Here is a 23,228-nt window from a genome sequence, read left to right as displayed (position 1 = left end):
CATCTTTCTAGTGTAAAATCCAGAAATAAATAGACATGATTTAGCTATACTGTTCCGTTTTATTTGTAACCGTTTATTTGCCAAAATATATTCAATTTGTATTTGCAGATACTCAGAAATGATTTATACTGTCCCATTGTCTGGGAACAATCCAATCTGTTGATGCGGAAGCCTTTTACAAACGTGGTTCAGATCTAGAAACCAGCTCTACACCTTAAGCTGTAGGATTTGAGACCACCCTACAATGACCAATAAAGAACCAAGTCCCAAACAACTAGTAAATTCCCCCCATCCCCAGGCCCTCTGGGCTAATACAGACTCTGCTCCATGACAATAGACCCTGTCCCCTTCTCCCCCAATTTGAAGGTGACATGGCACCTAGTATTTGTCTAATCCAATGTGTTTTTTGTTTGTTTTTGGAAATGGACAGATTGTACATTGACAAGTGTAATACATATTTCTATTTATAGGATATTGATTACTTTTTTTTACTTCGTCCTTAAACCACTGCATTGAATATTACCACATTTAAACTTAAATGGGCTTTTCCATGTTGTGTGTGCTTTACTAGGCCTGCCTGTGTTTGTTGTGTCTTCTCTCAGTAAGTGACCCATGTAATTGCTGCATGTTGCACGTGTCTCCTCTGCCTGTAGGTAATGGGCGATACTGAATATGCAGAATGGTTACAGTCACATTTCATGGCAGAAACCAGTATTGATAATCGGGAAGAGCTACTATATGATTCCGCTCGAAGGCTGGAAACTAAACTAACTTTGCTTGGTATGTTTTACAAAGCTGTCTCGTTTTTAGTATGTTTTTCCGGATGTAATGTTTGGTTGTTTGTTGTTGTAATACGTGTACGTAATCAATGTAACTAGTAAATGCTCCTTTTATAACCCCTGTAACAATATAAATTAGCCCCATGTCTTTCCCTGTAAAATCAATCTCGTTATTGGTACAGCTATTCTCCCACCCGCCTCCCCCAATGATTGTTCTTTAGATGTATATTGATAAAAGTGAATTGGGACAAAAACCTTGGTGCAATATAAAATTAGACATTGAGCCATCATGTAGTGTTAATCTTCACCCTTTTTATTTGTATGCAGCAGTGGGTGACTATGCTTTGCTCAGCAAGGTATTGCTGGTCCTCTGGCAACAAAGATTAGATATTCCAAAATAGGAACATTTAATGAGATGGATATATGCATAGAATTATTACATTTTTGTGTGTGTCAGGTGCCACTGGAATAGAGGATCGTCTGCAGGAAGGTGTCCCAGACACAATAGAGTCATTCCGAAAAGCTGGAATCAAAGTCTGGATGCTGACTGGGGACAAGCAGGAGACTGCAGTCAACATAGCTTATGCCTGCAGACTGCTTGAACACAGTGACAAGATATTCACCCTGACCAAACAAGGCAAAGTGAGTGGGAAATGAGCTTTTGTGAAACTGATGTTTACCACAGTGGAAGATCTGATATTACGCCCCCATGTAGTACAGACTGCTGTCTGGTGTAACATGTACAGTATATGAGGATTGAGGTTTGTGGTTGCTGTAATGCTGAATCTGTGGAACGTACACACAGAAAGAAAAGGTAACCCAGTTAGGGCACTCTGTCATAGGCTGGATGTGTTATGGTAGTATTAAAAACATATACCTTTATTGGTATCCTATTAAAATAATGATTAAAACGAACATTAAACAGAAAGTTGTATCCCGCAGTGCAAACTGACGTTAGACAGTCCAGAATACCTTTGGATGTGAAAGGGTTAATTGAGCCTTTCACTTGCGATACCGGGGTAATAAACCTGATCTCGGAGTATGGCATTAAATAACCACAGTTCTCTAATGAGAACTTTGAAGCCCCATGGAGTACTCCTCGTAGCAGTGTGACCAAATAATATCAATAGGAATACAATTAAGTATACCCTATTGGTATAATACACGTGGGGTTAAAAACCAGTTTTTATGATAACCCGCAAACCCATAGGACAGTGGGTAACTTTTTAGAAGCACTTAGTTGAAATAACTGTACCATATAGTATTGGTGTGTTGAAACAGAATGTACATGACTAAGTTATGCTTGATGTACTGTAGTCCAACTACAGTGAAGGCAATATAACAGTGCTATACATAAAAGTTCCTCATGTGACAGGCTAGTAGCAGGAGCGGTAGTGAGGGTGAGAAATGAACTCAAGTAACACAAACACTATTGAGCACCCGATCCTGTGTCCTATAGTAACCTGCACTGATGTCCTGATGCCTGTAGGGTTCTAATGCAGCAATGGCTGTGGTAACGGAATGTGTATAATCCCCTAGTTGAACCCATGCTGTAATGCTGTGGTGCAAAACCTGCAATGAAGTACCACTGGAGCACCCCTAAATGCGCCCTTATACCGACCCATTAATCCGTTGCGCACTGGCCTTTATTGCGCTTTCCTATAGACTTCCACACAAACCTATTAACTCTTGATAAAATCTCAAATGAAATGTTGGTAATTAAATGACTAGCTAATGTACCAATAGGTTTATGATGAAGCGTATTTTTGGTAAAGGCTTAATCTGTGTTTGTAATAAAATGTGATCATGATGCAGGATTTAGTATTAGAAACGACAAGGTCTTACGGTTCAATTATTTAAAATAAAAAAAGCTGGATAGGTACGTTATCATTTTTGGCCTACAGGTTTTGAAATCTTTTCATTTGCACACGCCTATTTTGGGGTTTTCAATCCCCCTCACCGCTAACCGGTTTATTTGAGTAAAATACAGATGTAGGGCTTCTTGTGGTAGTATGGATGTTATAGCCGGCAGAAATCCGGGATCAAAACGTTCAAATGCAACCTGCTTAAAGGTGCCATGTAGCTGGCCGTAATGCACCCATGTGTAGACAAATTAACAGACCGATTGCTTCTAGCCCTGGTTCTATTCGTTTGAGAGCCAAAGATTTGCAGCTTTTGTTTCCCTGGAATTTAAAGCCGCAGTCGTGGCTGTGCCATGTTATCTTCAGCTCTGGCGAGCCTATGGTTCCCGAGACACCTACCAGTAAAAGCATAGTGTTTCAGTACCCTCCAGGAGACATGCATTTGCTGCGGCATGCAGGCCTATAGGAAGCTGCAACGGACCTCCTTTGCGGCTTGCTACTGGCCCGCGTCACGTGAGCGCTTTAATAACCAGGACGTAATGCTTTACCTGTATATATCTTGGTAACTGGTGGGTCCCCACCGTTGAAATCAATGCGGTTCATCTACAGGTATCCGCTGGTTCCATACTGTGGGATGCGGGGGAAGAAATGAAGGGGGGAGGGGGGCAGGTTGGGAAGATTACTGCTTTATTTACCAATTTAATTTCTTGGGGACTTGTAAATGTGGGGGAGTGTTTTCGGCAATCAAGTATTTTCTTTACCCAAATGTTCTTTAACAGAGACGATAAACATGAGGGTTGGAGGGGCCTTTAGCCCTGAATGGCTTTATTTGACACATTGACATCAGAGAAAGGGAGTAGCCGAGGTAATCACACCCCTTCTAGGTCTTTACTCTGTGTTTCCAGACAAACTTTAAAAATAATTGATTTTGGGTTAAAAAAAAAAATAATAATATTTTTTTAAAGGCATCGTTCCATTCCCCTGATTGAACCTCTTAAACAAATCTGCCTGTATGAAACGTTCGTCCAAGGAGGGATGGCTCCTTTAAAAAAACAAGAAAAAAACGTTGCATTTCATACCCAATAACCACTTGGTATTTCTTAACCCATATCCTTAGATGGCAATGACCCAGAGTCAACCCTAATGTCGTACTTCGAGGTTGGCGCCTGTTGTGGGTTTTTTTTTTTTTTTTTTTTAGACTGGTCTCTATTCCGTGTTTTTCTTTTTAAGGCAACGTGTGAAGTTTTGATGAACCGCATAATTGATGAAATCGAAAGCTGCGTTTCCAAAAATGATGCAAGAAAAGGAAACCTGTTTCCATGTGCCTCTTCGGAAGTCACAGAGTTGCAGTTCGGCTTGGTAATTGATGGGAAGACTCTTGAGTATGCACTGCAGGAAAGTCTGCAGAGTAAATTCCTCTCGCTCACCGGGAGGTGCAGAGCTGTCATTTGCTGCAGGGCAACACCTCTACAAAAAAGCAAAGTGGTTAAACTCGTCCGACATAATCTGCAAGTGATGACCTTGGCCATCGGTAACTCCAATTATTACGTTTTCTTAAGCTTAAATATTTGCATTTGATTTTGGCACAATTAAAATGTTAAAATAGCTCCTATCTGTTTTTTTATTCTCTATCAGGTTTTTAGGTAATATTGGGTGTAGCTGTATAAACCGTTTAATTATAATAACTGGATAGACTTGTCAATCCGCCATGTATTTGTCATTATAGATGACTGTATATTTAACAGAGGTTAGCGAAACATAAGATCTTACAAGCGAATTATTGAGTAATGCATTACAGGTAGAACTTCTTCTGGAGGGAGGATGGGAGGTCCCCATACCCAGCTTCAATCCCCTGTACTAAAAATAAAAACGGCGTGATAGCCTGTAAGAGCTGTGCAGAGAGGGGGGCCGCTGCTCTGTGTGCAGCTCTTCCAGGCTGGTGCGGCCTGGTAGGATTAATGCAGCAGGAATTCCATTCAGAAGCAGGGGCTCTCGCTGTGTTAATCCTGACGGGAAATTCACCCTGCGCCACAATAACAGCTGCACTTGGACCACGGTCCACCCGCTCCAAGTAAAGTGCAGGTGAATCGTGGCCCATCTGTATACTAGCAATACTTTCCAAACCTTTTCAGCAATATCTTCAATTGCATAATTCTCTGGTTAGTGGCCCTGGATATATGGCCCCTGATATTATTCACATAGGCCACAGCACCCAAACGTACATAATGTACCAAAAACACCACTCTACTTAACATTCTTGTTTTATTGTTGCAAGGTGATGGTGCTAATGATGTGAGTATGATTCAAGTTGCTGACATCGGTGTGGGCATATCAGGCCAAGAGGGCTTGCAGGTACAGTTATTATTTTAAACGTACAAATCTTGGAAATAAATGGTATACATGCTTAGAAAATGTGTATATAAGAAGTTGTGCGTTTTCTCTGCCCAATTACCTTCAAGATTCCTTTTTCTTTTAATCCCTTTGCAAAATATTCCTTGAATCCCTTTGACCAGCACATCTGTGTGATCAGAGAAAAGCAATCACTGTCCCTAAAAGTATACTGTCTTGATGTACGTCATCTATATCTGTGGTTCCCAAACCTTTCTTCCCGGATTAAACAAAGGCTTTAAGAACCAATGATCTAATCAAAAGGTGTGGATTTTTTTTTCTTGGCCTCTCGATATTGGGATATTCTCCGGAGAGAAAATCTTTAGTGGTGGCGCATAATTTAAGAGATGGAACTCCACTTTAATTAAACCTATGCTAAACAAGTGTACATGAATAAGTCCATTTCCTAAAAAAGGCATTTTATTACAAATTGCTTCCCAAATTTACTTTTTTGTTCATGCTTTTAAACTTTTTTTTTGTATGCGGTGTTTTAATGAGTCTGAATAGTGTTCTATTTCTGTGGTATTGGGGAAAAATAGGTATAACCCACTTAGCATGCAGAGTGGGCATATCTAAAGTAGGTAAAAATAGTAACATTGTTTATTAGTTGGTGACAATTAGATAAGGGCAAATATAATTTGTGCAATTGTATGTAATTCTGCAGGGAGGAAAGGGATTATTATTAGTCCCAAATGCTATGTATAGCCTCTCAAACACACCTTCAAACAACACGTGGAGAGAGACTTGTACACAAAAAATGGGCACGCCTGGGAAATCGACTGACAATAGCATGTTTCTCAGGGATGCCCATCTCCTAGTGACAATGTATACAGCACTGTACATAACGCTTTGCAGATACAATGGACCAGATTTTCAAAGGTCTGTTAACTCAGGGCTCATAATTGCAGTTGTCTCTCGTTAGCATAGACTAAATGTCATTAAGTTTCGCGAGATAGGACTTTTGAGCTATTTTGCTTGAGTACCGTGTGACTTTAATACCTCCATAAACACTCCTTTGTGCAACAGAATGACGCACTTTTAAACAAAACTAGACACACCTACGTTAACTGGGATATATGCCAATTTGGATATGCAAAGTATATTCCAATTGGCATTTTTCTCAGGTGTGTTTAGTTTTGCCCACAGGTACAGTATCTCTCCACGTGTCCTATACTTGGTAGGCTACTTTACAAAATAGGATTCTCTCCCTCTCCAGCAAAACCCATATTTCCAGGTCTGGGTGTGAGAAACGCCACCCTTGCGTAGGACTTTACTAACATCTCGTTAAATACACGTGTTGACTTCAACTGACCTTTTTGAATGGACTGTGTTGGGAAAGGTGCCTTTTTTGGGGGTCTGGCTTGGCCTTGGCTTTTGCAGTCACTGGGGGCTGGCTTGTTGTTTTGCGGGGCTCAGTAGAGGGGCTTTCGTGGGGCCTTTCACCTGGTCCGGCACAGTATTTCCTCAAACGTTGCTGCGTCACGTGATGTTACGGCACATTGTCATGGCAACGCGATGCCATGGGATGTTGCGACGCCATGATATGGTACGCTGAAGGTGATGCTGCCGGACAGGTAAGATACTGTTGCAGAGGCCCCGCGCGCTCTCCCGACAATCTGCTTTATGGTTATGGGGAAGAGCGTGGTACCTCTCTAACTGCTGGTCTCAGTGCGATGGCACCGCCATCAAGCTGGCCATAGCATCAGTTATACTTTCCAGCCCAAAACGGGACTTAACCTAACGTTATTGAGCTTTGAAGATGTGCGTTAAGCCATAACTGGACGTTCACGTCATGTCAACTCTTAAAGGAGCTCTGTGGATCTGGGCCCTGGTACTTTACAGAAATAGAACTCTCTACGCTCCCTTTTCTTCTCTCTTGCAAAACCTATATTTCAGGCGTTGTATAGGTGTAACTCCACCCTTTTGGTGAGACTTAACTAGCACAACGTTAAGTCCTGGTGTTATCTCTGTTGTTATTGTTAGGGGGAAAGCCTCTCTCGCATGTAATTCCCGTTCCAGTTAACACAATGCCCTTTCCGGTCGAAAACAGGACTGACGTCTATTAACATGTTGTTAACCTGAGCTAATGTTGCGTTATGCCTCCAACGTGCATTTTCAAAGCTCAATAATGCCACGATAACAGAGCTCAGTGGATCTTGGCCAATGAGTTCCTACCCCAAAGAGCTTACAATCTGTCTGTGCCTAATGCACCAATATATAGTGACTTGCCAGAGGTCACAATTAGAGCATGCTTCTAAGGCACTAAGCTACTCCTTCACCCCAAGTGTAATTCACTTTATTTCCCCAATGTAGTGGGTGGTATTTTCGGCATACCAGACTAACCAGCAGTTACCTAGATCACCTATGCTCCTGGGGAACCTTGTCCAAACCATCTCCATGTAATGAAATAGTACTGCGCCTTTAGAAAGAGGAAAATGCATTCAAATTTCAGTTCTATGTAATGGACTATTTAACCATAACAGTAATAAGGTGCTAATGCATTCTCATGTCAACATTCACACGAGGCGCAGAAAGTGACATTCCAATATTTAACAGTGTAGGTACAAGCTCTTAATGTGACAAACCTGCATAGCCTAATTGGTGACTTCCAACATGATTGGGGGAAAAAAAATGTGTGCATGGCACAGTGGCATAAATGTTGAGATGCAGGAAATGCTGGTGACCTTGAAAGATGTTGTATATCTTCATCATCGTAAACTTGTCTGCTACTCGGGCTTTAAACATAGCTCATCAATGCATTTCAGGACTTTGTCAAAGAAGTAGTTTGTGGGTTTATAAGCTATTCATTATTTGCATTACTTTAATAATGCAGCATCTTTGATTCTAATGCACCTGGTACCGTATATACCTATTGAGAAGAAAAATATTTCCCTGCTTTGTGGTAACGATCAAAGCTTTCCTTAACGTCTCAGAGTTGGTATATAGGGGGCCTAGAGAGAAAATTGAATCTTTACATTTCTTAAATTTTATTTATGCTACACCAGCAATAGTATTTAACATGGCGACATCATTGCCTAAAAAGCACCACTGTGGGTTTATACGATCAAACTTGACTCTCCGGGATGGGCAACTCTAGTCCTCCAAGGGCCACGCACAGGTCAGATCTGCAGAAATATCCCTGCTTCAGCACAGGCGACTCAGTCAGTGGCTCAGTCAACTGATTGTGTCGCCTGTGCTGAAGCAGGGATATCCTGAAGATCTGACCTGTTGGTGGCCCTTGAGGACGGTAGTATGTTCTTCATCATATAAAAGGAAATAAATAAGGTTTTGGGTATGCATGTTATGCATTAGGGTTGGCTGTGGGAATTTGAGATATTCTGTCTTCCTTTTTAGACCATTTTACGTGCCACAAATTAACATGGTTTTAGTGGATATTGTACTTCGACACAATCCGTTGAATATTGTGACCACAAGAGGTCACTATATGTATTTAACGTAGATTTGCTGTGATTTTTTTTTGTTTGTTTTGTTTTAAAGCCATTTTATTTATTTTGGTAATTGTAAATTAACCTTGACTGGGTTGAATCTATCACAACCTCTTTCTGTGCACAATAACTATTCTAACTTCTGCTGCTGCTGCTGCAATTAACATGCTGGAGCTACAAGAGGACGCCAGCTCATACCTAGTCTTTGGATACAGAAACAAATCCTTTAAGACTTTATACCTGTGTGCAATGTTGTCAAGTTGTTTTGTACCCAGGAAATACTTAAACGAGGAGTAACTCCTCAATGTATTTTTACTGGTAACATATGTTATGAGTAAGTAAATGTAAGGGCTGATTCTTTACTCTCCAAATCTGTCATTTGGTCAGAACTCCCATTTACTTGAAGGAATGTTTTCGACCCATCATGGTGCAATTGGAGGCTTGTGCATTTTTATATTATCGGCCCATTGGAGCCTCTTGTTGATTCACATTAGAATCTTACTTTGTATTGTGCGAACTGTCATAGAAATGGCCTGGAATGAAATGTGGTACGCAGAATGATGAGATCAAAGTTATGTTCCCTCAACACTCTGCTTTTAAGGCCCCTATGTGACATGCTGTTAAACACCTTTTCCTAGTTTAGAGACCAGTATTTGTAAATATAGTTTTTTTTTTTTTTTTTTTACCTGGCAAAAAGTGGTTTATAAATATACCAAATTCTGTTCAAGTACACTGATGTAGCAGAGCTGGTTTTAAACACTGCTGCCCAGTTTTGGACAATTTCAAATTTTCTGCAGCACAAATTAAGCCATAACTGGTGCACTGTTGAAATATTTTTGTTTTCTTAAACTTTCTGCACTAGTTAGGCAATTTCCGTAAATTTTATCATAACTTCCGTTTGGGAAAATTGACTTTGGACACAATTTGCATAGCCACGGGTGCTTACGCAATTCCATCTTATCCCCTCTGAATTATTTTCACTACGCAAAAAGTGTTGACATTTATAATCTTACAAATTGAGCATATTTTCCTTCTTTTCAATGTGTTACATTGTGCAAACCTAGATAGATGGAAGATGGAAATAATCCATATTGTAACACTTTTTTTTTTTCTTCTCTGACAGGCGGTTATGTCAAGTGATTTTGCAGTGTCGCAATTTAAACATCTAAGGAAGTTGCTTCTCGTCCATGGCCACTGGTGTTACACTAGACTTTCCAATATGATTCTTTACTTTTTCTACAAGAATGTGGTATGTACCGTACAAGTGTAAAAAAACGAATTCTTAATTGCAGAGAGGTAATGGGTATAGATCTGAGTTTTAACCACATGCCTCCGTTAAGCAGTGGGGTTAAAGATCAGAGTAAATGATGGTGACTTATTTATTTGCAAAACGATGAACTTTGCCTACTAGGGCTGGCAAACAAATCAGAACAATAACTGGTATCTGGAAGAAACTACAGCCTTCTGCCCCCCCTCACCCCCATACCACATTTTAATTTAAGGAATTTGGCCTTCACAGCTGTGTATACATGTGAATACTACACATCTACTGTGCAGGAAACCTCCTGGAGAGTAAGCGCTCACATTGAGATCATCCCGATGCAAAAAAATTGCCCATGAAAGGGATGATTAGCATACGACAATCAATGATAGTTTCAAAAATATATATATAATTTTTTTTTTTTCCCCCCTTCAGATGTTCGTGAACCTTTTGTTCTGGTACCAGTTCTTCTGTGGTTTCTCTGGAACATCAATGACAGACTTTTGGATGTTGATTTTGTTTAACCTTCTCTTCACTTCTTTGCCACCTATAATATATGGTGTTCTTGACAAGGATGTTTCTGCGGACACCCTCACACAGCTGCCCGAGTTATACAAGTCTGGGCAGACATCAGAGGTAAGACTCGAGCTACCATTACGGTAAACGATTTGTTGAAAAATTAGTGTTTTGACAATGTCATGAATAGTCGAAACCCTTTTTATTGTGCAAGCTCTTAGCTTAGTTTCAGATAAACAACTAAATCTTTCATAAGAATTTCAACCTTTTTTAGCCCTTGGACAAATGTTTAACTTCTTACACTTTATGACGTTGGATATGCTCCAGCAATAATGCATCTTGGCTAAATATACCAAGAATATATTGTAGGAAAGTCTGTGACGGTCAGGCAGTGCATTGCTTTTCTCCGTCACTGCACAAGGAGTCGCATTGCATTGCAGAGCACGGGTAAGCCAAGAATCTCAAGCCATTAAGTGTTTAGATTTGTGTGTCTTCTGTCGCTTAATGTACAGCTACAGATGACAAATGTAGGCTTTTATATTAATTAACATTTTTATGTGCTTTAGTTTTAGTTTTGGTCAGAAGTGACTAATTCCCGAAAAAAAAATTGTAATACCTGTTTTTTTTATTTTTATTGTTATTATTGTCACAAATATTCGAGAGCAGGAGAATCGTTTCTTGTGTAGCCCAAGCAGCAATGTTCAATTAAGTGTTTGTTACACTCACCCACTAATATTCTAGAGGGGTGCAATATGGTGATCAAAAGAAACGAACTAGCCACTGCTGCTATGTAATCGTTTCATAATGAAGCTATTCTTACTTTTTATTTCAATGTATCGTGCCTAAAGGAGCATTTAGCAAAGCTGTATGAACAAGCATTGAGCTGTATGAGCAGTTATATGACACTAGCTTCCAGTCAGGTTTAGTCGGTTGTCTATCTGCGCAAAGCATAACCAGAGTTGCCAGACGTATCGACGAGACACTTGAAATCTCATTTTAATGTAGTTTGCTGACTGGAATTAGAGGTCGGACAATCATTGATGTGCTACAGCTTTAAAGTGAAGTGTGGAGCTTTAGTCTGTTGAGCAAATATTAGACTAGTGCGACACTGTTACTGCTAATAGAACAAGTGTGAACACTACAGTAACTACCTGGACTTATAGCTCAGGGACTATGGTGATTCCAAAAAAAGTACTCGCTACAACAGAAACTAAATGTACTGTATGCAATTTAGTCTTGTCCCCAATAACAATCTTTATGCTTCGGTAACGAATAATATACTGTAGTACCTTCCCCAATTCCTGTCCAGCCTATATTTTTAATTTAGATTTGTCCGTGTATAAGCTTTTATGGCACAGACAACTACTGTGTTGCAATGACCTATGCTTTTATTTCTGTAGGCGTACCGGCCATCAACTTTCTGGTTTACCATTGCAGATGCTTTTTATCAAAGCTTGGCATGCTTCTTCATCCCATACTTTGTAAGTATGTTTGTGTTTTGAGGCCGTTTCTTTATTTTGGTTTCACATCCTTAGTTTTTGTGCACAAAAACTAACCGTTTTATGTCTCGTGATGCAAGTGTGTTGGTCGTATACGTTTTCTGCTTTGATTATTATGGTTTTCTTCACTTTCAAAAATGGTCAATTTGTGAAACAGCTGTTTTATATCCAGTGGGTATTATTTCTGTCCTATTAAAATTAGACACAAATAGATAAATTACATAGTATGTAGTATTTTTTTAGGTTTTGTATTGTTTTTGCAGTTTTGTTTAAATTTCAAAATCTGGTAATGCTATATTGTGTTAAAAGCATTAACACAGAATTAATTTGCCTCTTCCTAATTTTGTATAAACCAAAAGCCGTAGTACTTACTGAAACATGGCTAAGGCCCCACTACATGCACCGGCACGCCCGCCTTGCGTCCTGGTGGCCCGTGCCCGGCACTTCACCGCGGTCTGTAGGGAGCTTTATTTATGTGTGGGGGGCACGACCATGACGAGTGGGGCGGGGCCAATGTACGCAAATACTGAAGGGATATGGTACATTTTACTGTTAACGAAACATTTGACATACTGTGCTCTCATAAATAAAAATCCCACTATAAGATGCAGGTGCCATATGGACCGGGAGACTGGCGGCAAATAGCACAAAGAGAAAGTATGTCCAGATAATCTGTGTGTTTCTTGTAACAAAGCTCGTTTGTTTGGGGGTGATGGTTTACAAAAAAAACTGCATCGGATCCAGTCTCTGATTGGCTCCCTGCCGCACCATGTGACCGCGTCGTTGCACAGGAATACAATCCTGTTGTAGCCCCTGCAGGCTGAGGCGTCACAGTACGCAGTGAGCCAGGAAGCGAGGAGTCACCGGGGACTGCTAGGGAGGAGGTAAGGGGCTTATGGGGAGCGCGCACGCCACCGGCTGCAGTGGGGGACCTAGCCCAATCCCAAAATTCTGGGTTCATCTATTTCTATTCAAGGTTACTCAAGCTTAAAGCAGTGTCGTTTTTTTATTTTCCCCCTCCCTTTAATATGTGCATCAATACAATCCACACAATAAGTAATTTGGTCAAATATCTAATCGATCCATTCTCCTGTGATCAATCAGTTAAGATTTGGCTCGGGGGTTCAGAGGAGTATTGAGTCAGTATTTGTGACTTTTTAAATGGTTACTATAGAAACAAAAACTGCTTGTTACATTTTAATACATTAAAAATGTAATTCAGAGTTTAAAAATAATCTACAAATATTTTCTCATAGTACAGAACTGATTTATTAAACAAAAAACACATGTAGGATATTGCTTGATCTGCAGCTTTAAGGAAGGATCGGTCAAAGTGAGCAGTGTTTCATACTGTTGATTCCTTAACATTTAAGTTGCTAAATAACCCTTGTAGCACACCCTCATTTGAACATTTTGTCAAGATTTACCTTCCTTTTTCTAAGACTGTTGTTAATGTTGGCATCTATCGCCCCTCCCCCAAGGCACCACTGCAATCCTTATGTGATGTCAAATTTTCTTGGCAATTCAAGCAGCTTTATTTAAAAAACAAAAACTAAAAAAAACACAGTGTTTTAAGATATGCAGCCTTTGATTTACCTTTTATTGAAAACAAATTACCTAAACTGCCAGTCAATTTTAATTATCCTGTGATTGATCAGCAAAATCCCGTTTTCTCAGTGTTCACCATATGGCTGCCTTTCAGTTTCAATCCTAACGTCAGTGTAACACAACAGCTACAATATATTCTTATATTACTAAAGTAACATGATCTATTATTACAGTTTACAGCTCAAACTGCTAGGAATATTGGCAACAAATGATCACAAACAGGAAAGTGTTGCAAAGATCTTGCACTGCTGGGGAAGTGTTAAATCTGCTATAGAAATCAAAAGCTGGTCAGTATAGTGAAACTCATTAAAAATGGCATTAAGAGTTGAATTTTAAAATAAAAAAAGGTAGTAAATATTATATAATACTACAGGATTGATAAAAAAAACAAAAAATATGTAGAATATTGCTTAGATTGCTGCTTTAATAGAAATAGTGGTCACTTTAACCTCGATTGGTTTGATCCTAAAAGCAACAATCTGTGATCAATTAAAATCTCAAAATTTAACCCAACTCCTTTCTAAACCTACAGTACTTGACCAAATCCTGTAGCCACTCACTGATTGGATCTTAACTTCCTGTCCCAGTAGAATCCAAAGCTGTTGTATCTCAGCTGACCTTTTCAGTAGTCATACAATAGTGTATTGTGCACTTAAAATCAAACTATTAAAATCTAGCCTTAAAGTTCTTTTCACTTTAGAAATGTTACTCTTCAACTATTGCTTACTGCCCATACCAACTGCCCTTGGTTCGGAATCAATTTGCTACAGACCCTGATTCCACACTCGACTATTTCCAGTTAGGCCTCAATTATACCAGGAACTGCAAAGCGTTCCGGTTGACGTCATCGTAGTCTGTCTGTATCTCTTTCTCTCTTTCTCTCTTTCTCTCTTTCTCTCTCTCTCCTCTTTGTTTTGAAGCTGCGCGGTGTCGCTGGCGATTTCTGGTATAATCACGGCCTTAGAGTTCTTAAAAACCTGTGATATCCATACTCCACTGCGCCTAGTCAGTTCGTTGGACCCATCCTCCCTGGGTTACATCCAATCATATTGAGCTTTACTGCTTTAGAGATGCCTTGTTTAAATAGATACAAATTGATCGGCTCTCTGCAAGATCTCAAATTATAGAGCCCTGTGGAATATTGTACATGCACAAGACAAAGTAGACTTAAGAATAGTCAAGAGTATTTTGATTTCTCATCAAAACACATCAAATCCTTCAAAATTCTGGACAGTCATCAATAATGCTCTTGAGCTCTGTAGCCACCAAGAACCTTCCATTATCAAAAATTTTATTTTGTATGATCATTCTGCCATTGCTAAAAAAAAAACAATTCAATGATTACTTTGTGGGTGTGATACTGCCTTACTATTAAGACGTTAACGGGACCTTAATCTGGAAGCCCTGACTGAGCGCACACCTATATCAGTAACCTGTCACTACTCATGCATTTCAATTTAACCCAGTGTTTGAAGAAGAGATTGTACAGGAGCTCCTCAAACGAGGGCTAAACAATCAATGTGGGCCTAACCAATTGCAATCTAAGTTACATCTTGGTGCCCCGTCATTGCTAAATCAATTGCCACCTACAACTCAATGTTGTCTTCTGGACAAATCCAAAATCCATACCATTTAAGGTATCTTCAACCCTGAAGTTGGTAATAAGGAAATTAATTTCTTAGCTGTCAATGTAAAACTGGAAATTGGGCATATTCGCACTAACCTGTATATGAAACCTACAGATAGAAATACAATGCTTAGAGCTAATAGCTTTTATCCTGTTAGACTATTTGAAGGTTTACCTATCTCGCAATTCACTAGGGTCATCAGGATTTGCAGTTATCCAGTGGATTGCAAGGTGAAACGAACATGCATGTACAGAAGATTTTAGGGAAAGAGGTTACTCATTTGTGGTCCTTGACAAAGCTCTTGCAAAAACTAGATTACAAAATTGGTTACCCAAGAAAAAGGTCAATAGCATTCCCTTAATTCACACTTCTAACATTGGATCAGAGAAGATTGGGCAGTCTGTTAAACAGCTATGGCACATTATGGAAAGCGACCATAAAATTCCTACCAAAAATCAATGATCTATAAGCGGAATAAAAACTTGATCTGTTGATACACGATGATCCGGTTAAGTATAAGAATGTTACTGACCCCCTTCTCCACAAATACATTTTGTTATCCATGTAGGAATTGTGGAACATGCAACTCGCAGATTAAGGCAAATTGTTTGTCATCCATACACAGGGAAGAAATGTAACATCAATTGTTATGCAAACTGTCTAAGCACATGTTCTAGATATATTCATTAAGTAGATAATTATTCTCACAAAGCCCCTTCTCCCTAAGGTAATATCAAAAAAAGAAGGACAACATTATTTTTTATTTTATCCATTCACATTCCGGGCAACGCCGGGTCTATCAGCTAGTATTTAAATAAATCGAATTGTGTACCCCAGTCATAGTTCTCCGTTTCATGGCATGTGTACCTGCTGTATCTCTGTGGGACCAATATAAAGGGAGACAAAGATGAGGGATACTTGAGGTGCAGAGTTAAGGACCGTAAAACCTACTTTAAACTTTTTCAGGATAAACACACAGGAATTATGTTCCAAACTATAACTCACCTAGTCTCGGCACATTAAACACATGACTGTCATTAGTTCATTTTGTTTTATATGTGAAATGAATGTGTAAATTATCCTTCTATTGATTACTGGTGAGCAGTTTTTAAAGGCACTGTTTTCATCAATTTATATAGAGTTTTTGTGTACATGTGCTTTACTTATACACTCATATTATGGAATATGAGGAGAGATTTTAGTCACATTTTTGTTTTGGACTTTATACAGTAGAGGCAACTCTTATTCTAACAAAAACCAGTGGCAATTCCCCAAAAAACCCAGGAAACACCCAGGTACATTCTGAATACATGCCTTAAACTTTCCTTAAACTAGCCCCAGCATTTCTATATTGATTAATGGCCCATCAGATTAACAGCGGGGGTCCCTGGCAGTCCCATTCAAACTGAATTGGACTGCCAGGGATCCCTGCTGTGTTAATCCTATGGGTCGTTAGTGAATGCAGAAATGCCTTAAACGTGCCTCAAACTAGCCCAGAACATACCCAGCACATACCCAGCACATACCCAGCACATACCCAGAATGTAACCCGGCTAGTTTACGGCAAATGTTAGAATGAACGTTGCCTCTACTGTATATTGGTTTTAGGATTATCCGTGATTAATTATAGCTACTTTTTTTAGTCATCTTGTTTTTTCACTTTATTTTCATTTCATATACTGTACATTTACTTTGTAAATTTTAAGTCTGCACCTTCAATGCTGTAATAAGCATTAATTTGCTGTGACTATTGGGTTGCTGTAACTGCAGTGGGTTTGCGCACTGGTTTGAAGTTAATATTGGGTCCCATTCTGACCCACTGCAGCCATAGTACAGTAGCTGAGAGCCCACATTGATATCTGTTGTCACGTTTTCACTTGATAAACAGAATTTGTTTAAGTTGGTTGCGGACATGGGTGGAGTGCCGAGAGCGGCCTGATTGCAGTGCGGAAACGTTGGTGATGGTTTAAATAACATATTTTATTTTGTGTTTTTAAGGTGTGCTGCCAAGTACTTACAAATGTGAAACCGAGCTTCTAAAGCAAATGCATTAATTAAATGAGATTTATTTATTTTTGTAAACCACCGGTTAATGCTTTAAAATGTAATGACCGCAAATTATTTTAGAATTTTCTTCAATGCTTATTGCTTAATGCTTCATTTATGCCCGTTGTTTTATTTGCTCATACAATGTTGCCAGTTCTGCTCTTCAGATTCATACGTTGTGTTCCTTTATAGACTTATCTTGGCTCTGATGTGGACATCTATTCCTTTGGAAACTTCTTAATAACCTCAGCCCTGTTTGTGGTTTTGCTGCACCTTATAATTGAAACTAAAAGCATGGTAAGTACGTACAATACACACAAAGTGAAATGTGAGGTCTGTGGAATAGCTCCGAGATTAATATTGCCTTGGGGCTGTCTAATGTTGAAACAACTTTGGGTAACCACCTGTTGTTGGGAAGTTTTGTCTTCCTAGGCTGAAAATGCAGGTCATTATGTTTGTGTTGAAGCAACTTGAATGATCTTTCTAGCCAAGATTATTATTCATCGCTGTAGCTTTCATGTCAAGGGTGAAGGAGACACAAAACTGATTTTAATGCCATGGGGGTTTTATTTAAGCTAGCTAAATTGCTTTCATCCCCTTTCGCCTTCCATTCTTGTCTTTTAACTCATTTAACTCTCTTTATGTACAACAAATGTAAAGTAACCTTTTGCTGTGAACAAATTCTGTGTTTTTCTTCTTGGGAATAAAATTCACTTCACAATTGGGGGTACTGAGAGTTGGCATTTTAGCATGACACAAGTTCATTATTTCTTTAAATTCATATCTATATGTATAATATGAGGGAAAATGTGATGATGGAGCAATTGTGCAATCTGTTTATTCATCCTCAGATGAATCACATTTGATCATATGAGGGCAGATTTAATTGTAGAGAAAGGGTAGTACAAGCAATACTAGTGTTACTGCCTTTGAAGCATGTGAATCTGCAAAAATTGAGGTCCTCCGGACTTGTGGCAAAAATATCAGTCATCTGCAAATCTTAGGTGACAAGAATTCACTGTCACCTAGGATCACAATCTTTTGATTCCTTTTTCTTCCCAATCCAATATCTTGAACAATTGTTAGTGTTGCTGTGACAAGCTTTGGTGGCACAGTGTCTCCCTGCTGTGTTCCTTTCCTGATGCTTATTTTGCTTGCATCTTCATTTAATCTAATAGTTGATGTGACATTTTCGTAAATGTTCTTTATAGTATCAATGTACACATGTAGCAAAACTTACTGTCCCCGGTGCCGAGGTCGAGCAAGCAAAAGTCTGCGGGGGACAGCATCTGCCGTGATGGTAGGGAAAAAAGGGGGAAAGTTTGCGCCAATAAAAGAATTTTGCCTACTGTTCAATTTGTGGTTCCAGTCCTTTCCACAGAGTGATTTCGCTGCCTGAGTCTTTCAGAGGTTATTCACCAACCTCTGTGTGGATTTAAGTAGAAAAAAGGGTGAAATGTCCTCGGGCGCGTCACTCTGCTTGCGGCTCCACGGCGTGTATTATATGCAAGGCAAAGGAGAGAGAGAAGGGCCACAGTGAAAAAAGACAGCTCAAAGTTTTGCACACTTTTTCATCAGGGTAGAGAGAAGGGAGGGGGGGGTTGGGAGGGGTGAGAGATGAAGACAAGGGATGACTGATATTAAATCACACTTGTTGACTGGGGACACACTCACATTAAAAATTCTCAAAGCTTGATTTGATGTCTCCTCCTCTTTTTGTAGTTGGTGTCTTGAACAGATGTCTTCTCTTCTATGTGCAGTTAGATGGATTGAGGCCGAGGAAATGCCTCCTAATATCTTCCTTAGTAAAAGAATAAAAGGGAAAAAATAGTGCAATACAGTTTATTTACGAATAAAAACTAGAGATTTAAAACTTACAAGCGACCGATCAATTTGAGCATAGGAAGGAGATGCCGCCAGGCTCCACAGCTTGTCCCTTTCTGGGCTGTGGTGTCCCGTCTCGGCTGGTTCCCGCTTGGCAGATGTATGCTGTCTGTGGCTTGGGTTGCAGGTGGCCGCAGTGCGGATGTCCAGAGCCCGTGCACAGGCTATGTCCTCCTCCTCCGGCCGCCTATCTTCTCCGTGCAGACAATTCCAGGCTTCCCTGCTCCGCTGTGCATGCGCATGCGCAGACGGTGAGACGCTGGGCCAGGGAAATCAGAACTCCTCGCTATGGTGGCTTGTAGAGACCAAAAAACGTCAGACGCGTTTCGCCAATGCTTCCTCAGTCTGACGTTTTTTGGTCTCTACAAGCCACCATAGCGAGGAGTTCTGATTTCCCTGGCCCAGCGTCTCACCGTCTGCGCATGCACAGCGGAGCAGGGAAGCCTGGAATTGTCTGCACGGAGAAGATAGGCGGCCGGAGGAGGAGGACATAGCCTGTGCACGGGCTCTGGACATCCGCACTGCGGCCACCTGCAACCCAAGCCACAGACAGCATACATCTGCCAAGCGGGAACCAGCCGAGACGGGACACCACAGCCCAGAAAGGGACAAGCTGTGGAGCCTGGCGGCATCTCCTTCCTATGCTCAAATTGATCGGTCGCTTGTAAGTTTTAAATCTCTAGTTTTTATTCGTAAATAAACTGTATTGCACTATTTTTTCCCTTTTATTCTTTTACTAAGGAAGATATTAGGAGGCATTTCCTCGGCCTCAATCCATCTAACTGCACATAGAAGAGAAGACATCTGTTCAAGACACCAACTACAAAAAGAGGAGGAGACATCAAATCAAGCTTTGAGAATTTTTAATGTGAGTGTGTCCCCAGTCAACAAGTGTGATTTAATATCAGTCATCCCTTGTCTTCATCTCTCACCCCTCCCAACCCCCCCTCCCTTCTCTCTACCCTGATGAAAAAGTGTGCAAAACTTTGAGCTGTCTTTTTTCACTGTGGCCCTTCTCTCTATCTGCCGTGATGGAGCTGCAGGGTGTCCATGCTTCTGAATTGGACCCCCGAGGTGTTTATCCTTCGGTGCGGCAACATGAACACGGCACTGCCAACACAAAGCAGCATACAGATGTAGCACAACTTTTGTCTTCATGCGTTAGAACCGCTGTGGTGTAGACGGGATTTGGAGATCACGAAAAAGCATTTGATTCTAAGCCAAGTGGTGGATCGTATTCCGTACTTGGTGAAATCGCTGCTTGTATGACTTGGCTGTGGTCCATTGTGTTGTATCCACTGCAAAAACGTACTTCTCTAGGCTAGATGAAGTCCAGAGTCTGTTGCAGCCGATTCATGCGTTTCTTGTAAGTGATTGGAAATAGACTAATTTGGTCTGTAATTCTTGAAGTCTTTTGTCTCCTTTCTGGTGCATGAGGAAAACTATGGCATTGGTCTGTTCTTGAATTTTCCTCTTTTTTTTTTTCAAGCGGCAAGTAGAGGTTTTTTTGCAAGGATTTTCTTTCTTCCCCAGCTTTTTTCAATATCTCAGTTGTAATTCTATCTTCCCCAGTAGCCTTCCCATTCTTCATGTGTTTTCTTGCTTTTGCCACTTCTGGAGCTACATCCATTGGTGGTTTCATCTTGCTCGTCCTCTGCTGGATTATGCCCTGTGTTTATCTACTCGTAAAAGTCCTCAACTCTTTGATGCATGTACAGCCTTTTATTGTTGCTTCCTCTTGTTAAAGTGCAACGATTTGGCTCCTCCCAATCAGAAGTTGCTGCTTTGTCGCTAAACTTTTGTTATCTTCGATTAGTCTTCACCATATCACAGTTATGGTACATTCTCTTACATCTTCCGTTATACAGTACGTTTGAGGATCATATTGCACAGCGCTGCATATTCAATTCTTGTATTTTGGGATTGCTTCATTTCTTGTCTGCTCGATAATTGCTTTGACACATCAGATATTTTCCCATCTGTTTTTTTCATCTGTTTTTTTTTAGTTGTATTCCGCCAGTTTTTTTCTCTTTCAACTACAATTTTCAATAGTATGCCAGTGCACCACTAGTTCAAAAGGAGGTACTGGGACCTCCTAGTAAAAAAGTTTTATTGAAAGTTAAACATAACTATAGTACTGGAACAAACACTCTTGCGTGTTTCACACGGCCGGGTGCTTTATGAAAGAGTTTTTTTTTTTTTTTTTGATAAAGCACCCTGCGTGTGAAACACGTCAGGTTGTTTGTACCAGTACTATAGTTATGTTTAACTTTCAATAAAACTTTTGGTCATTACGTCCCAGTACCTCCTTTTGAACTAGCGGTGCAACAGCATACTTACCTCCGCCCAGGAGCACGCACAGCAGGAGATTGTCCAGCAGTAACGTGAGTGTTTCAGTTTTTAACATTATTGTGCTTTATTGTTAGCCAGTTGTCGCGGTCATTGTGAATATTGAGTTTATAGCCAGAGCGTGACATGGGACGCATCAGGTCGCGGTCACACGTGACTTCAGGCACCCCTTCCTCACAAGGCATACGGGACTTGTTCACATTAAAGCACACGGAGACCACATTCATATGGACTTTTGCCATGTGTATACATAACTCCTGATTTCATTAGAAGAATTTTATGGATAGAGGAGTTCTGTAGAGCACCGGATTTGGTGCTTGGTATAGCTCAGTTTGTTCTTCAACTACAATTTTCAGAAGTTTTTCATAATTGTTGGTGTCCCCGTTCATTTTGAGCAAGCTGAAGCGATTTTTCAGCTCCAGTTCAAATGCTCTGATTTTCTTGATGTTGTTTTTTTTTTTTTTTTTAATCCGTTTTTTTTCTTTCCATCTTTGCATTCAGATGTTATTTGCAGCGAACCGATCAGTGATCACTCCTTGTGTCAAATGATTAAATGACTGTCTTCAATCACGAGTCTCTTGTTATCTAGGATATAGTCCATTTCATGCTTGATTCCATTGGGCTGATTCCTTGTCTATGAATTCGTGATGGAGAAGCTTTCACAGTCTGCAAATTCTACTGGTGTCTCTCTTTCTTTATCTATAATTTATTTAGTGGCAAGAACCAAACAGCGCTCAGTATGCCTCCAGATAATTGAATACACAGGATACTAGTATAAAAATAGAATAAGGTAAGATGTACTATGTAATTGCAGGTTTTAAGGGAATGAGTAGAGACGGTTAAGAGGTATGCACTTAAATAAGTACTGGGCTTACTCTATAAGTCCCATAGATGCACTGTCCACAATGTTTGAATATATAGAAACAAATAAAAACTATATCAATAATAAAATGCCATCGAGCAAAGAGATATGTATAACAGGAAAAAACACACTGTATAGTCCAGGCAGAAACCACTATTGGTAATCAAGTATTAGTAATGTTGGTGGTATTTGTTGTCCCTATGCTCTGTCGTTTGGCAATGTTTTTTGAGCAGTAGGAAAATCAGGTGCTGTTTTGGTGTGTTGAGGAGGTCGGTGCAGCTTCTTTTGAGAAAAATCCTAATTTCTCCAAGTAACTTCGCACCTAGAAAAGAAGCACAACACATATCCACCACATAGTGCAGTAGATGCAGATTCGGCTTGCCACTGCACCAATCCCCGCTCTTACAGAGGACCAGTGCTCTTCCCCACAACAATAAAACTGATTGCTGAATGAGAGTGCTGGGCCTCTAAGTGTCTCTTATCTAGTCCGGTGGCATTTCTTCATACAGCGTCCTGTTATCATGGCGCCGCGACGTCATATGATGTTGCATTGCCATGAAAACGCAACATCGCATGACGCTGCATTGTCCTGACCACGCGATGCAGTGTTGCCATGAGTACATGGCGCTGTGGCGTCATGACGATGAGGAGATGCCATGCCGGACAAGGTAAGAGGCCCCGCAAAAGCCCCAATCACAGCCCTGCAAAATTCCCAGCAGGCCCTGAGTAAGTGTATTCTATCTAACTCACCAAAATATGTGTGCAAGAGTCGCACTCACAATTGTAAAATCTTAAAACGGCTTATCTGAGAGAGCACGTGCTCCTCTTTGGGTGCTGTATGCCTTACCGCCTGTTCTGCCCCGCGTCCGTCTGTGTGTTTGCAGAGTAACTAGCGGTGCTAGAGGTAGTCGCTCCAGTAGGGCCGCAGCTTCCTGGTTGTGTACAGGCTACGGGTCCTCACAAGGGAAAAACATCTCGCTCAAGAGAATGGGCCATCTCTGATTAAGCTGTTTTAATAATTAAAACTGTGAGTGCGTTTCTTATACACACTTCTGCGAGTTCTAATCAATGTACTACACTGAGGTGGGTCCCTGCTGTGC

General features: G+C 40.4%; 1 protein-coding gene across 2 annotated transcripts in view; it reads left to right on the top strand.

Annotated features, from left to right (window-relative positions):
• ATP10D (ATPase phospholipid transporting 10D (putative)) overlaps positions 1-23,228 on the top strand; it is a 127,985-nt gene that overhangs the window by 99,621 nt on the left and 5,136 nt on the right. For both annotated transcript variants that reach the window (XM_075566971.1, XM_075566980.1), the window contains 8 exons: positions 654-780; positions 1,237-1,421; positions 3,872-4,172; positions 4,917-4,993; positions 9,599-9,724; positions 10,172-10,372; positions 11,653-11,733; positions 17,226-17,330. In XM_075566971.1, coding sequence (XP_075423086.1) covers positions 654-780; positions 1,237-1,421; positions 3,872-4,172; positions 4,917-4,993; positions 9,599-9,724; positions 10,172-10,372; positions 11,653-11,733; positions 17,226-17,330 — 1,203 coding nt within the window. The remainder of the gene's footprint in view (positions 1-653; positions 781-1,236; positions 1,422-3,871; positions 4,173-4,916; positions 4,994-9,598; positions 9,725-10,171; positions 10,373-11,652; positions 11,734-17,225; positions 17,331-23,228) is intronic.

This window comes from Ascaphus truei, chromosome 1 (genome assembly GCF_040206685.1).
Source record: "Ascaphus truei isolate aAscTru1 chromosome 1, aAscTru1.hap1, whole genome shotgun sequence".
NCBI classification, from domain to species: domain Eukaryota; kingdom Metazoa; phylum Chordata; class Amphibia; order Anura; family Ascaphidae; genus Ascaphus; species Ascaphus truei.
This window is presented reverse-complemented; position numbering and strand designations above follow the sequence as displayed.